Here is a 13911-nt window from a genome sequence, read left to right on the forward strand (position 1 = left end):
GGGGCCGGGTCCACTTACTTAATTGCATGAGCAGAAATAGCGTGAACATTTTTGGAAGGCCTACCTCATATCTTGGTCCTACCTAATAGGTCCATACAGTGGGTTATACTAGTCCAATATAGAAATATGAAGAGCTCCAACGCAATGTTGTTGTTTTTTAAAGCTTGGAAGACCACCCAACCCACCATGAATGGAGAGAGGGGACAAAGCCACTGCTGGATTCTTCTAGCACTGGCTTATCTCACTCAAAGACAAAAAGATAAGGCATGTTGAAATCTAATATGCCTGACCCTTCTTTCCCCCAATATCTCCCATAAGTAGAATGAGGACACCATCACATTAGATAAATGGCAAGTCCCGCCGAAATCAGTGAGTTCAGCTCACATCTATCTAATGTGTATGATGGTGTCCGGACTCTGAGATTATTTCACCAAATAATGATGGTTACACTGTCCTTCGGGCACTCTGAAAGAACCCATAATTTGATCCTTGAGAAACCATTGATGGTGAAAGTCCTTCCAGACAAGGAAGACCACGTACGGTCATCTAAAGGTCTTCAAGAATTATTGTTATCCTTGTCCACTGGTGTTGGAGGTCAAGTTGAGCCTAGACTTGCGTTATTGTTTTCTTCTGACCTTCATGACAAGTTCAAAAATAAGGAACACGGACTAAGCATGGATTAGTACTTGAAAACGAGTCCCCATATGAGTAGGGTGTATACCATATTGTCTAAAAAAGTATTTATTGACCCATAGAGATCAACATGGCCACATCAGGCTGAAGGGACCTTGAGAAAGAAAAGGTAAAGGTCTGGAACATCGTCTGTGTAGACCAGCAGATGTTGTAAAACTTACATTCCACCATTAATCTTGAGCGGTCATCCTATAGATTGGTGGAAAATGTTGTTCAATTATCTGTTTGGGGCACTTGATAAAATGTTGGGGTGTCCTCCCCTGTAGGAGGTAAAGCTACCTGCATAGAGTAATCATTGTAGCGGCCCGAAGTCATCACCTATTGGTGGAAAAAGATTATTTTGAAGGGACTCGGACACATCTGATGTCTACAACGCACCTTAACACACCCAACCCTTGCTTTCCTCTCTCAAAATATCAGCTTTAGAGATGTCTGGTTGTCGCTTGCCTCCCTCCATAGATTTAACGTGCCCATGTTACCGTTTTCTACATCCATGGCCCGTTAAGAAATACTGGGATATCGCCCTGAGAAGAATACTATGCTGAAAACTGAATTAATAAAGTATTTGTAAGTCACCAAACCAGGAAAGTTATGACCAGAAGTGGCCAAATGTTCCATCACTTCCCAGGTCAGTCCACTCAGTAGTTTCCATTAATGTTGTTCCGCTTTTTAGTGTCTCTTTATTGTACCAATTGTGTCAAGTACCAATAGTCTTCCCGACCCTGTATGTATATTTAGAGTGTAAGATACAGTTGTGTCTATACAAGTATACCGCCACTCCCGAACATTCATCCACACCCTCATTCACACCCATGAATGTCATTTTATATATATGTACACCAACACACGTCCCCCCTCTCCAGTTCTGTAACTTTTTCTCCAAAAGCAATATGAAAAGTAAGACACCCCCCCCCCCCCCCAAAAAAAAAAACCCACAAAGTTTTCTAAAACCATCCATATTCATAACCCAGCACCCCGAAAAAACAGAAGAAAAAAAAATAAGCGGGCGTGAAGGGGATTAGAGGGAGACAAAATTCTCACACACCTCACTGCCACCCCCCATGTAGAAGTGAGAGATATATATAACTTTATTTTTTTTTTCCCTTTGGAGGTAGTCAAACTTGCGAACGCGTGAACAAAAAGAAAACTCAGAAAAAAAAAAAAAGAAAAAAAGTCTTCTCTATTGGTTATGTGAGCCGCTATGAGGTAATAACGCTGTTCTTTGATTGGCTGAGCCTCAAAGGATTCCGGGTAGATTCTGGAGGGAAGGAGTGAGGAGAGTTAAAGTTCTTTGTTTTTTTTATTTTTTTTTTTTGCTTTCCCTCCAGCTTTGTAGCTCTTTTTTATTTTCTGGATTTTTTGTGATGCCTGTATTTATGTTGTTCCTCCTCGTTTAGCTTCTCCGCACTATCTCCTTCCCTGGCTTTTTAATCCTTTTGTGTCTTAGGTTTGCCACGATGTGTAACCTTTCTCATATTTCCTCATTAATCCACTTTTTTCTTTTAATGACGCTCTAATAGCAATTCCCCTCTTCAACCTCCTCTTTACTTGGACTGGATGACTCCACTACCAACCAATTCTGATATTTTTTCCAGCCCATGATGATATGTTTATGTAATACATTCATATTGTTCCACCGCAAAGTTTAGGTTGGTGGATACCTTTTACGCAGGGTAATATTTAGATGTCCACTTCCTTTTGGAAGTTGGAAGTCATCATCTTCCATTATTTTGACAATCTTTAGTTCTCTTAACCATCCTCATTCCTGTTGAAATGGTCGAAGGTGGTCGATGGGATGAGCCATCATGTTTTCGATGTGTTCTTAAGACCATACCATGACGGGTATGTTTCTGCACTCCATTTCCAAAAATATGTCCTCAAAGTATTGACCAGCCAAGTTCTTTTTACTGGATCACTCTTGGGGAACTGATGTCCTTTTACAACAAAGTGGTGAGCGAAGATTTGGGTCAAAGTAAGAGGGGATGGAAAGAGAGGTCCCACGCTCTATGTCCTGTTTAGACTCAAGTTACAGAGTTCAGTTTGTGGACAGACCATAGTTTTTGGAGGGGCGATAGGGGAGAAGCATAGAGAGGAGGAGAGTGCTCAGTTAGAAGTGTCGGAGTGTACACTGCCTGGTCCTTCTGTTGGGGAAGTGACAGAGGAAGGGGTGACGGCCTCTTGCCACCCTCCGTTGGCCTGAAAAAAATGAAACAACATAAATTAAACATAGACATACTCTTAAGCCCCCTATACACATTAGGCTAACTTAGGCCATACCCGGGTTTGGCCAACACGCTAGCCAAGACAATTGATTGTCGGGGGAAATATCGATCCGACATGTCTGATTTTGGATTGCCGATCGCATTATCACCCGGAGATAAGTCAACACCAGAAATGTCTTACCACTGGCTCTCTCTTTGAGAACACAAGAGTACTCGGCCGAGGTCTCTGTATGGGAGAGCCAACCAAGATGACTGGCCACAACAATCAGCCGAACCATTGTTGAGTATGCAAGCTTTAAACTAAATTTTTAATCTTACCCGAATTTCCCGAGGGCTGTACATTTGATTTGCCGATAAACTGTCACTGTAACCAGGGCCCATCGTGTGACGCAAGGACTCCACCTTGGAGGAAAATATACATTACAGGTTGAGGACAATTTGAAGGTTAAAAAAAGAAGAAAAAAAAAAGTGGAGAAAAGTAAAAAAAAAAAAAAAGAGATGTACAAGGTGGGAGAATATGTATAGAGTAATGAAAACACAAAAAAAGCAGTTAAGGGGACCTAAAACTGACCTGTGAGGTGGGGTAAGAATCCCCGTTTAAGCCCTGCATCGCCATGAACATGTCATTAGATCCAGACAAGTTGAATGAGCCACCAGAACCTGAGAGAAGAACGAGATAGAGGAGAAAATATAGAAGATTGAAGGAGCACAGTGGTGGATTAAAAAAGACAAAAGATGGTGGAAAGAAAGAGGTGGAGATCCAGTGTACAATAAACCATGGTTGAATCAAGAAAATGTACTCAAAGATCGAGGTGAATGAAGACATTCAAAGATTAAAAAACAAAGTTACAAGAAATTACAAAAGGGTGGGAGTAGATAGTAGACCAGTAGAACGCCAAGTGAAGTAATAGGTCGAAATATGGGTTATATGGATGTAGACGTAGAGTGGAAGATCAACGGGCAGTGAAGGGATGGAAGGTCGATAAAGTTTTGGTGTAGAGAATGTTTGTTGTGTTTGGAGCCAAGGTCAGATCATTGGGGATGAGTACAGAATTGGGTGGGAATTTGAGGTTCAGTTATCCAAGTGAAAAAGATTTTGAAAGGATTTGCAGAACAAGCGAAAAAAAAGAAAGAAAAATTGGATGAAGGTGACAGAATGAAAAAAAACAAACAATTGTGACGGAACAAAGAACAGTAGTTAGATGGACTGTAGCCTAACGTTACGGCTCAGTTAACTATCCACCCAGGTGTGAAATAACTATTTTATAGAAGTGTGTTTCACCTAATAAAATTCTACCTGAAAGCTCTACAGCATATATTTATTGAATAGCTTCCATAACTGCCCATAAGGATTGAGGGCGACCTACCAGCAGATGTTGGTGTTGTTGGAGAATTGGCTCCACTGTGGCCTCCCTGCGTCACAGTAACTGCCGTCTTCACTGCGTAGATGTTGGCCTCCTCTTGAAATTTTCCAATGTTTTTCTTGTACCTAATTCTTTTATTCCCAAACCAATTGGACACCTGTAAAATGGAAACAGAATGTATCAAATCTGTATTCTAGATCTGCCAACATACTTCATGAAAGACCATATGAAAGCACAAATAAATTGAAAAATGATCAAATTCTTACAATGTGTCCTGGGAATAACCAGTGACTATAAATTGCCCTATATTCGACCACAGTACAGTGATCCTTTACCTGTGATACAGTGATGCCACACTTCTTGGCAAGTTCCTCTTTAGCTTCTTCACTAGGATAAGGGTTACTGAGGTGTGAGTAGAAGTACTCGTTGAGGACTTCCGTTGCCTGCTTACTAAAGTTCCTCCTCTTTCGTCTAAAAAGGAATAAAAGAGTCATAATTGTACCAAGTATTTCTCATGATCCCATAAGAATGATCCATTCTACTGTTCTTTACAAACGACCAAATCCAACTCTTCACTCAACACACCTTGCATCCAGGAACCGAGAGCGAAGGATCATGACTGCTTCACACGTGGACTGCTTGAGCTGCATTTGGATTGAACTAAACTTTCGATGGATAATTCCAACCATCCTCTCAATCTCTTTGGGGGAGATGGGTCTGGTTCGACTCTGTTCCCTTAAAAGGTTCATGACGTGTGTGGTGAACTCATTGCATGCCTGAGGAACAAGGAAAGAAAAAAAAACATTTTTTTCAAAAATGTTTCTTCAACACTGTAACATTACTGGTATGACTAACATTTTATCCACCTCACCTGCTCGTACTTCTCCAACTCCGCATGGTAAATTTGCCTGATCTGGGAGAGTTTGTTCCTGTAATCCGAATGTTCTATAGAGTTATCTGGAGAAACTCCACCGGATGCCGCAGCAGCTGCGGCTGCCGCCGCTGACCCTCCACCCTTCTCTGGTCCTGCTACTCCTTCTGCTAGCAACATATTGTCCAAGCGCATCAACTGAGGGTCAACGGGTTCTTCTTCCTGATTGTTTCGTATGCTGAGACCTGGGAGAAGAGTGAAAAAAATATTGGTGAAGTCGGACATCAATAGGCCGCTATGATCCAAATAGTGGACCTGACAAAAGAGAGAAAAGAAACACAAGGACATCAATAGGCTGCTATGATACAAAAAGTGGACCTGGGAAGGTGCAAAAAAATCACTGTACGACATCAATAGGAAAGAGGAAAACAGTCAAATGGGACATCGATAGTCTGCTATGATCAAGGAAGTGTACGTGAAAAGAGGGAAAAAAAACATCATAGGACAACACTAGGCCACTACGATACCAAACGAGGACGAGAGAAGAGGGAAAAAAAAACATTGCAGGACATCAATAGTCTGCTATGATACAAGAAGTGAACCCGGGAAGAGTTAAAAAAAAAACACTGTAGGACATTACTAGGCCAATAAGATACAAAAAGAGGACCTGAGAAGAGGTAAAAAAAAAACACAGTTGGACATCAATAGGCCACTACGATACAAAAAGTGGACCTGGGATGAGAGGACAACAAAGGTCAAATCGGGCATCAATACTCCGCTAGGATACAAGAAGTAGACCTGTCAAGATGTCATGAGGGGGAAAAAATACCATAGGACATCACTAGGTCACTACAATACAAAAAGAGGACCTGGGAAGAGGAATACACCAGTCTATTAGGGCATTAATAGTCCACAACAATACAGGAAGAGGACCTAGGAAAATGGGGAAAAAAACACCATAGGGCATCACTAGCCACTATTATACAAAAAGTGTCCTAGGAAGAGGGAAAAAAACACCGTAGGACATCAACAGGCCACTATGGTATACAAAGAGGACCTGGGAAGAGGAAAAAAAAAACAATGTAGCACATCAATAGGCTGACTCGATGCAAAAAGTGGACCTGGGGAGAGGGGAAAAAAAAAACACCATTCAGGCCACTAAAATACAAAAAGTGAGCTGAGCAGAGGTGGCCATTGATTGCATCCATGGAGCAATGAGGTGAGACATTGAGGGAGTCTGATGGTGTCACGGATGATTCCGCGAAGAACATGAGGATAAAAAACAATAGGCAGGAATATGCCAAGTACTACGTACGCTCCCTCACCGATTGTGGGTGTATCCGAAATAATGAGAGGCTTCATAAACCGGACATGTTGGTACATGACCACCCATAGCACGCATACGTCACCACCATACAGTGTCAGACATGAGCCGGGCCGTACGTAGTCCTTGTGATCGGGGATCATACACATCTACAATCCTACGTAGACGGCTGACTCGGAAAAGGAAAGTTCTGACGCTGCAATGTGCTGAGGCTCGTAGATGTTGTTTTTTTTGCATTTTGGATGCTCTCATCCAAAATTAATATTAAATTCTTAATCCGATGATTTAGTTAAGCGCCTTTATTAGCTGGCTGGCACAAAACCCAGGAATCCAAGAAGTGCGGGTGCCAAGAAAGCAATAAAACTAACCGCGGACACATCGCGAATTCTCGGGGCAGGTTTACAGTGTAAACATTGAGGCTACCGGGTGACTAGACGGCGGGCGCAAACTGAGGCAAAATCCCACGTGTGGTGGACGGCAAGGCCGAAATATGCCCTGCGCCCGTTTACAGGTTGTAAAAGAAAAATAATAGAACTGTATAACACGCAACGTCTTTCTTTTCGGGAGAAGTGTGAGTCTTCACCCTGAACACAGGCTCAATGGATGCCGCGTTTCCTGTCTTTCCAGCCCTTCCCCCCTCTCAGCCAATCCACACTCTCAGACAAGCAGAGGCTCCCAGCCACCGTCGCTGTGGAGACGACCTAGCGACGACCTTTTCTCCCGCCACAGCAATGGCAGAGGAAACATGGCTGCCATAGCAACCAGGAGAGGTGGTGGTGGTGTGTGTGGGGGGGGTGTACGACGGGTAATACAAAATGGGGAGAAATAGTGAAAAAAAGTGACGAAAAAAGGGGCAGATGACTGGTGACAGGCTGAGGGACTCGTCCGGGGAAGATCTGATGATTGTTTACACAATGAGGGTTGTGTAGCTATAGCGATGCCACAGAAAATGGCGCAACTTGTACAAACAAGAAAAATAAATCTAATAAAACCATCTTTAATTATGAGCCCAGATGTGTACAGATCAGGTGTCCCCAGTGACCAGTAGTCCAGAAAGCGCACATTACGGCATCAAAAGTCCTAAAGGAGTCTTACTTGTCTCGGTTCCAGTTTTTGGAGTCGCTGGGACCCTCATATGTGGACCCCCGGAGTGCGCCGTCAGATCCAAGCGTGGCACCACAGTCCAGGCTTTATGTTCGTATCACCTGAACATGTGAACAGTCACTTGTCCGTACTTCAAGACATTCATGAACTTCTGGCTACAGTCAGCCACCGAATTAAAACTGTCTGCTTATAAAAGTTTTTCATGGAAAAAAAAAACATGAAAAATTGCCAAATACACTGCTCAAAAAAATAAAGGGAACACTTAAACAACAGAATATAACTCCAAGTAGATCAAACTTCTGTGAAATCAAACTGTCCACTTAGGAAGCAACACTGATTGACAATCAATTTCACATGCTGTTGTGCAAATGGAATAGACAATAGATGGAAATTATTGGCAATTATCAATACACCCTCAATAAAGGAGTGGTTCTGCAGGTGGGGACCACAGACCACATCTCAGTACCAATGCTTTCTGGCTGATGTTTTGGTCACTTTTGAATGTTGGTTGTGCTTTCACACTCGTGGTAGCATGAGACGGACTCTACAACCCACAGAAGTTGCTCAGGTAGTGCAGCTCATCCAGGATGGCACATCAATGCGAGCTGTGGCAAGAAGGTTTGCTGTGTCTGTCAGCGTAGTGTCCAGAGGCTGGAGGCACTACCAGGAGACAGGCCAGAACACCAGGAGACGTGGAGGGGGCCGTAGGAGGGCAACAAAACAGCAGCAGGACCGCTACCTCTGCCTTTGTGCAAGGAAGAACAGGAGGAGCACTGCCAGAGCCCTGCAAAATGACCCCCAGCAGGCCACAAATGTGCACGTGTCTGCACAAACGGTTAGAAACTGACTCCATGAGGGTGGTATGAGGGCCCGGCGCCCACAGATGGGGGTTGTGCTCACAGCCCAACACCGTGCAGGACGCTTGGCATTTGCCACAGAACACCAGGATTGGCAAAGTCGCCACAGGCGCCCTGTGCTCTTCACAGATGAAAGCGGGTTCACACTGAGCACATGTGACAGACGTGACAGAGTCTGGAGACGCCGTGGAGAGCGATCTGCTGCCTGCAACATCCTTCAGCATGACCGGTTTGGCAGTGGGTCAGTAATGGTGTGGGGTGGCATTTCTTTGGAGGGCAGCACAGCCCTCCATGTGCTCGCCAGAGGTAGCCTGACTGCCATTAGGTACCGAGATGAGATCCTCAGACCCCTTGTGAGACCATATGCTGGTGCGGTTGGCCCTGGCTTCCTCCTAATGCAGGACAATGCCAGACCTCATGTGGCTGGAGTGTGTCAGCAGTTCCTGCAAGATGAAGGTATTGAAGCTATGAACTGGCCCGCCCGTTCCCCAGACCTGAATCCGATTGAGCACATCTGGAACATCATGTCTCGCTCCATCCATCAACGTCACGTTGTACCACAGACTGTCCAGGAGTTGGCGGATGCTTTAGTCCAGGTCTGGGAGGAGATCCCACAGGAGACCATTTGCAACCTCATCAGGAGCAGGCCCAGGCGTTGTAGGGAGGTCATACAGGCACGTGGAGGCCACACACAATACTGAGCCTCATCAGGAGCATGCCCAGGCGTTGTAGGGAGGTCATACAGGCACGTGGAGGCCACACACAATACTCAGCCTCATCAGGAGCAGGCCCAGGCGTTGTAGGGAGGTCATACAGGCACGTGGAGGCCACACACAATACTCAGCCTCATCAGGAGCAGGCCCAGGCGTTGTAGGGAGGTCATACAGGCACGTGGAGGCCACACACAATACTGAGCCTCATTTTGACTTGTTTTAAGGACATTACATCAAAGTTGGATCAGCCTGTAGTGTGTTTTTCCACTTTAATTTTGGGGGTGACTCCAAATCCAGGCCTCCATTGGTTAATAAATTTGATTTCCATTGATGATTTTTGTGTGATTTTGTTGTCAGCACATTCAACTTTGTACAGAACAAAGTATTCAATGGGAATATTTCATTCATTCAGATCTAGGATGGGTTATTTGAGTGTTCCCTTTATTTTTTTGAGCAGTGTATATGTATATTTCAGATTATTTCATGAGAGAAAATCTAAAAAAAAAACCTGCCTTAAAATATAAAATGAAGTTGATTACCGGCTGAACATTTATCTGTGTAGGAGACTTTCATGAAAAAAAATAACATGAAAAACTATCATAATTGGGCGCAGACTAAAAATTGTTTACTAGACATTTTCATGAGAAATAAAACAGGAAAAACAGCTATAAACTTTTTGGGTAGGAAATGAAAATTTTCATTTACATGAGTTTCTTATGAGAAAAAAAAAAAAAAAAACAGACGAAAAATTGTCTATTAGACTTTTTCATAAAAAAAGAACGTGAAAAACAACCAAAATTGCCTAACGTTTATCACAGGTCTGTGGCCAGATGTAGAGGTGGAGAAATGCATGTAAAAGCCGCGCTCCCGTCTACTGCGAACTGCATGTTACACTTGTATAAAACTACATGGCCGATAACTGTACTGCAATACTGCAGCAACGCGGACGTAAAACCACATGTGGCTTCCAAATGCGGCTTTCTGATGCAGTTCTCAACCCAAACGTCAACTTGTGAATGTACTCTGAGGGTACATACAAAATTAAAGGGGCTTTATGTGATTTACCTCTAGTGCCCCCACCAACCAGCAGAACCAAACGGTTTCAATCGGACCCTACATTGCATGGCGCCATCTTGTCCATGTGGCTGTGTCTGGTACTGCAACCCAGCCATATTAAACTTAATGCAATTTACGATGTTTTGATTTATATATTACATTTCTTGAGGAGGTTTGGTGACCAAAAGACAGCAATTTTACATTTTCTTTTTAACCTTCATATTTTATTTTAATATTTAAAGTGAAAAATAATGTTTTGTTTTTTTTTACATTTCTAATGAGTCCTCTTAAGGGACAGCCTAAACCCTAACCAAGACACTGCAATATTGTAATATTGCGATGTTTGGTAAAACTGACGATCTCCTAGGAAGCTTAGCCACAGGCTGAGAACATGGCAGAACAAGGGCCTTCAAATGTTAAACCACCGATAGACCGCACGTGCTTCGCGAGGATGGTGATGGCCTTCAATACTAACGTCTGCCATACTGAAGCCTTCTAAATGCCATTGTCATGCTTGATAGCGGCATTTAAGAGGTTACTGTTGTATTTGGAGCTGGCTCCGAAAGAGTCAGTTACTTAGCCGGCTATGCAACAGCTTGCACCCAATGGCATAGCCAGGGGGAAAGTTGCCCCAGGTACCAAGACACAAAGTTTTGCCTCTTCTGTACTGTGAAGTTATTGGCGCCTGTAAGCACCACATTTAACGCCCGCCTTTAGCTGCTTATGCAGAGCGTAACAGGTGGGATCAGTTTGTCATCAGCTATTGGACTCTGCATAGGCAGCAACTGAAACCTCAGAGCTCGGTACAATTAAGCGAGCTTTGTCATCTCAATCGTTGCCAATACAGAATGTAGCAGCCAATGACAAACTCATCTCCACTGCTGCAATGAAAACTCATCTCCACTACTGCTGCATAAGCAGCGATGGAAATGACAAAAAAAAAAAAAAATCACAGAGCTCAGGCTAATGGAGCGAACTTTGGCATCTCAGCCTATGCAGAGTGCTGCAGCGGATGACAAACTCATCTCCATTGCTGCGCTCTGCATAAGCAGAGATGGAAATGACAGGAAAATCACAGAGCTCAGGATAATGAAGTGAGCTTTGTCATCTCAGTTGCTGCCTATGCAGCGCGCAGCAGAGCATAAGCATCGATGGAGATGAAAGAAGAGAGATGACAGAAGAAATCATAGCTAAGGATAATGAAGCAAGTTCTGTCAACTTAGTCGCTGCATATACAAAGCTCAGCAGCTGATGACAAACTCATCTCCACTGCTGCGCTCTACGTAAGCAGCGATCAAAATGACAAAAGAAATCAAAGAGCTCAGGATAACGAAGCAAACTTTGTCATCTCAGTCGCTGCCTATGCAGAGTGCAGCAGAGGATAAGCATCGATGGAGATGACAGAAGGAATCATAGAGATCAGGATAATGAAGCAAGCTTTGTGATCTCAGTCTCTGCCTATGCAGAGTGCAGCAGCCGATGACTAGCTCATCTCTGCTGCTGCGCTCTGCATAAGCAGCGATGGAGATGACACAAGGTGGGCAGGTAATGAATGAAGACAGCAGGGAATCAGGTGCAGTGCAGACGACCCAACACTGTCTCCATTCATTACTAAGAGCTACTTTTAGATTTTAACGCTAACTACTTTAGGGCTTGAACTAGGGTAATACAATTGTTACATAAAATAAATAATAAGGCAAAAAAATATATAACATCATACAACTATTTTTAACATTTTAGCAAGAAGCAGCTACGCCACTGCCAGCACATGTACGGCTCCGCACTTGGCACTGCCCAATCAAAAGGCTGTAAAGAACGATTCAAGAAAAAAAAAAAACTCTTCCAAAAGTCTTCAAAATCATTTCAAGAAATTAAAAACTCTTCCAAAAACTCCCCAAATAAGGAGCGTTTTCCTGAAGGAGTTTCCACCAGAAAACGCTTACTTTCTGAGCACCTCCAAAAATCTCTGTGTGCACAGAGCCGTATAGATTTTCAAAAATTCAGATTTTTTTCTAAATGTATTTAATATAAAGTGATGGTGAATCGGAGTTCGGAGGAGGACTGCGAACGTTCCCCGATGGAAGCGTGGAGCAGACGGCGCCGGCCACATAGCAGAGGTTGTGCTTCTATGTGCAGGGGGCTGTCCAGCACTTAACGAGACCTGATTAACGAGCCTCCTTGTTTACTCTCCCAGATGAACCAGATTCATAACAGATAATTACACTGCCCCCCCTCACAACCCTGTCACAATTATGTAATTACCACAGAGATATTAATGGGGAGGCTGGGCAGCGGTGTGACACGGAGATTATCCGGAGCACTCGCACACACGGCGGGGGCACAGCTGTGCCTGCAGATATCACACACAGCACAGACTGGCACGCCAGGTAATGCCCATAGTCTGCGTCTGCTCCTTTCACCAGCCCTCCGGCCTCTCTGCGAGACACTGATGCTTTTAATTACTCCTACGGTGTAGAAAGTGGCAGTAGATGGCAGCTTATTTTACCAAATAGAATCAGGCTTTAGTTGATCTTATCTCCATGTGCTGTGCAGATTATTTTTCTCCATTATCAGCCAGATGTCTCATTCACACCTATGGTCGATAGCCTATGGCCAAAGCCGGCAGATATTTTAAGTGGAGGGGTTTATTTTAATTTTTATTTTTTTTGTGAATGTAGATCCAGGACTCCCACCAATTTCTCAAAAATGCTCTGAAGTGCTCTGCTCAGCAGGCAGAAGCACTTGCACAGAGTGGTGTTTGTGCTCGCGCATGAGCGCTTGAACAGAGTGACGTTCAGACTCATGCGTGAGCGTTTGCACAGAGTGGTCTAGGGGCTCAGGCATAAGCACCTGCACAGAGTGGTGTAGGGGTTTCTGCATGAGCGCATGCACAGAGTGGTGTAGTGGCTCGCACCAGAGTGCTTGCACAGAGTGGTGTAGTGGCTCGCACCTGAGTGCTTGCACAGAGTGGTGTAGTGGCTCGCACCTGAGTGCTTGCACAGAGTGGTGTAGTGGCTCGCACCTGAGTGCTTGCACAGAGTGGTGTAGTGGCTCGCACCTGAGTGCTTGCACAGAGTGGTGTAGGGGCTCGCACCTGAGTGCTTGCACAGAGTGGTGTAGGGGCTCATACATGAGTTCTTGCACTGAGTAATGTAGGGGCGTGCACATGAGTGCTTGAACAGAGTGGTGTATGGGTTCCTGCATGAGCGCTTGCAGAGTGGCGCAGGGGCTGGCACATGAGTGCTTGTACAGAGTGGTGTAGTGGCTCACACCTGAGTGCTTGCAGAGATTGGAATAGGGGCTCACACATGAGTACTTGCACTGAGTAATGTAGGGGCTCGCGCATGAGCGCATACACAGAGTGGTGGAGTGGCTCGCACCTGAGTGCTTGAACAGAGTGGTGTAATGGCTCGCACCTGAGTGCTTGAACAGAGTCGTGTTGGGGCTCACACATGAGAATTTACACTGAGTGATGTAGGGGCTTGTGCATGAGTTCTTGAACAGAGTGGTGTAGGGGTTCCTGCATGATCTCTTGCACAGAGTGGTTTAGGGGCTCTTACATGAGCACTTGCAGACTGGTGGAGTGGCTCGCGTATGAGCGCTTGCACAGAGTGGTGTAGTGGCTCCCACATGAGTACTTGCACTGAGTGATGTAGAAGCTTGCACATGAGTACTTGCACTGAGTGATGTAGAAGCTTGCACATGAG

General features: G+C 44.4%; 1 protein-coding gene across 3 annotated transcripts in view; it reads right to left on the reverse strand.

Annotated features, from left to right (window-relative positions):
* Positions 1-896: 896 nt before the first annotated feature.
* Positions 897-13911, reverse strand: part of PBX2 (PBX homeobox 2) — a 32171-nt gene continuing 19156 nt past the window's right edge. Inside the window, exons 3-9 of one of the 3 annotated variants that reach the window (XM_073641892.1) lie at positions 5151-5395; positions 4865-5055; positions 4615-4750; positions 4283-4436; positions 3516-3575; positions 3234-3261; positions 897-2889 (exon numbers count right to left, since the gene is read on the reverse strand). In XM_073641892.1, coding sequence (XP_073497993.1) covers positions 2715-2889; positions 3234-3261; positions 3516-3575; positions 4283-4436; positions 4615-4750; positions 4865-5055; positions 5151-5395 — 989 coding nt within the window. In that variant the 3' untranslated portion in view covers positions 897-2714. Of the gene's footprint in view, positions 2890-3233; positions 3318-3486; positions 3576-4282; positions 4437-4614; positions 4751-4864; positions 5056-5150; positions 5396-13911 lie in introns of all 3 variants that reach the window. The other 2 variants (XM_073641890.1, XM_073641891.1) reach the window with 2 other exon arrangements.

This window comes from Phyllobates terribilis, unplaced genomic scaffold, assembly GCF_046119375.1.
Source record: "Phyllobates terribilis strain yellow unplaced genomic scaffold, ASM4611937v1 Scaffold_7__3_contigs__length_470593459, whole genome shotgun sequence".
Taxonomy (NCBI): Eukaryota; Metazoa; Chordata; class Amphibia; order Anura; family Dendrobatidae; genus Phyllobates; species Phyllobates terribilis.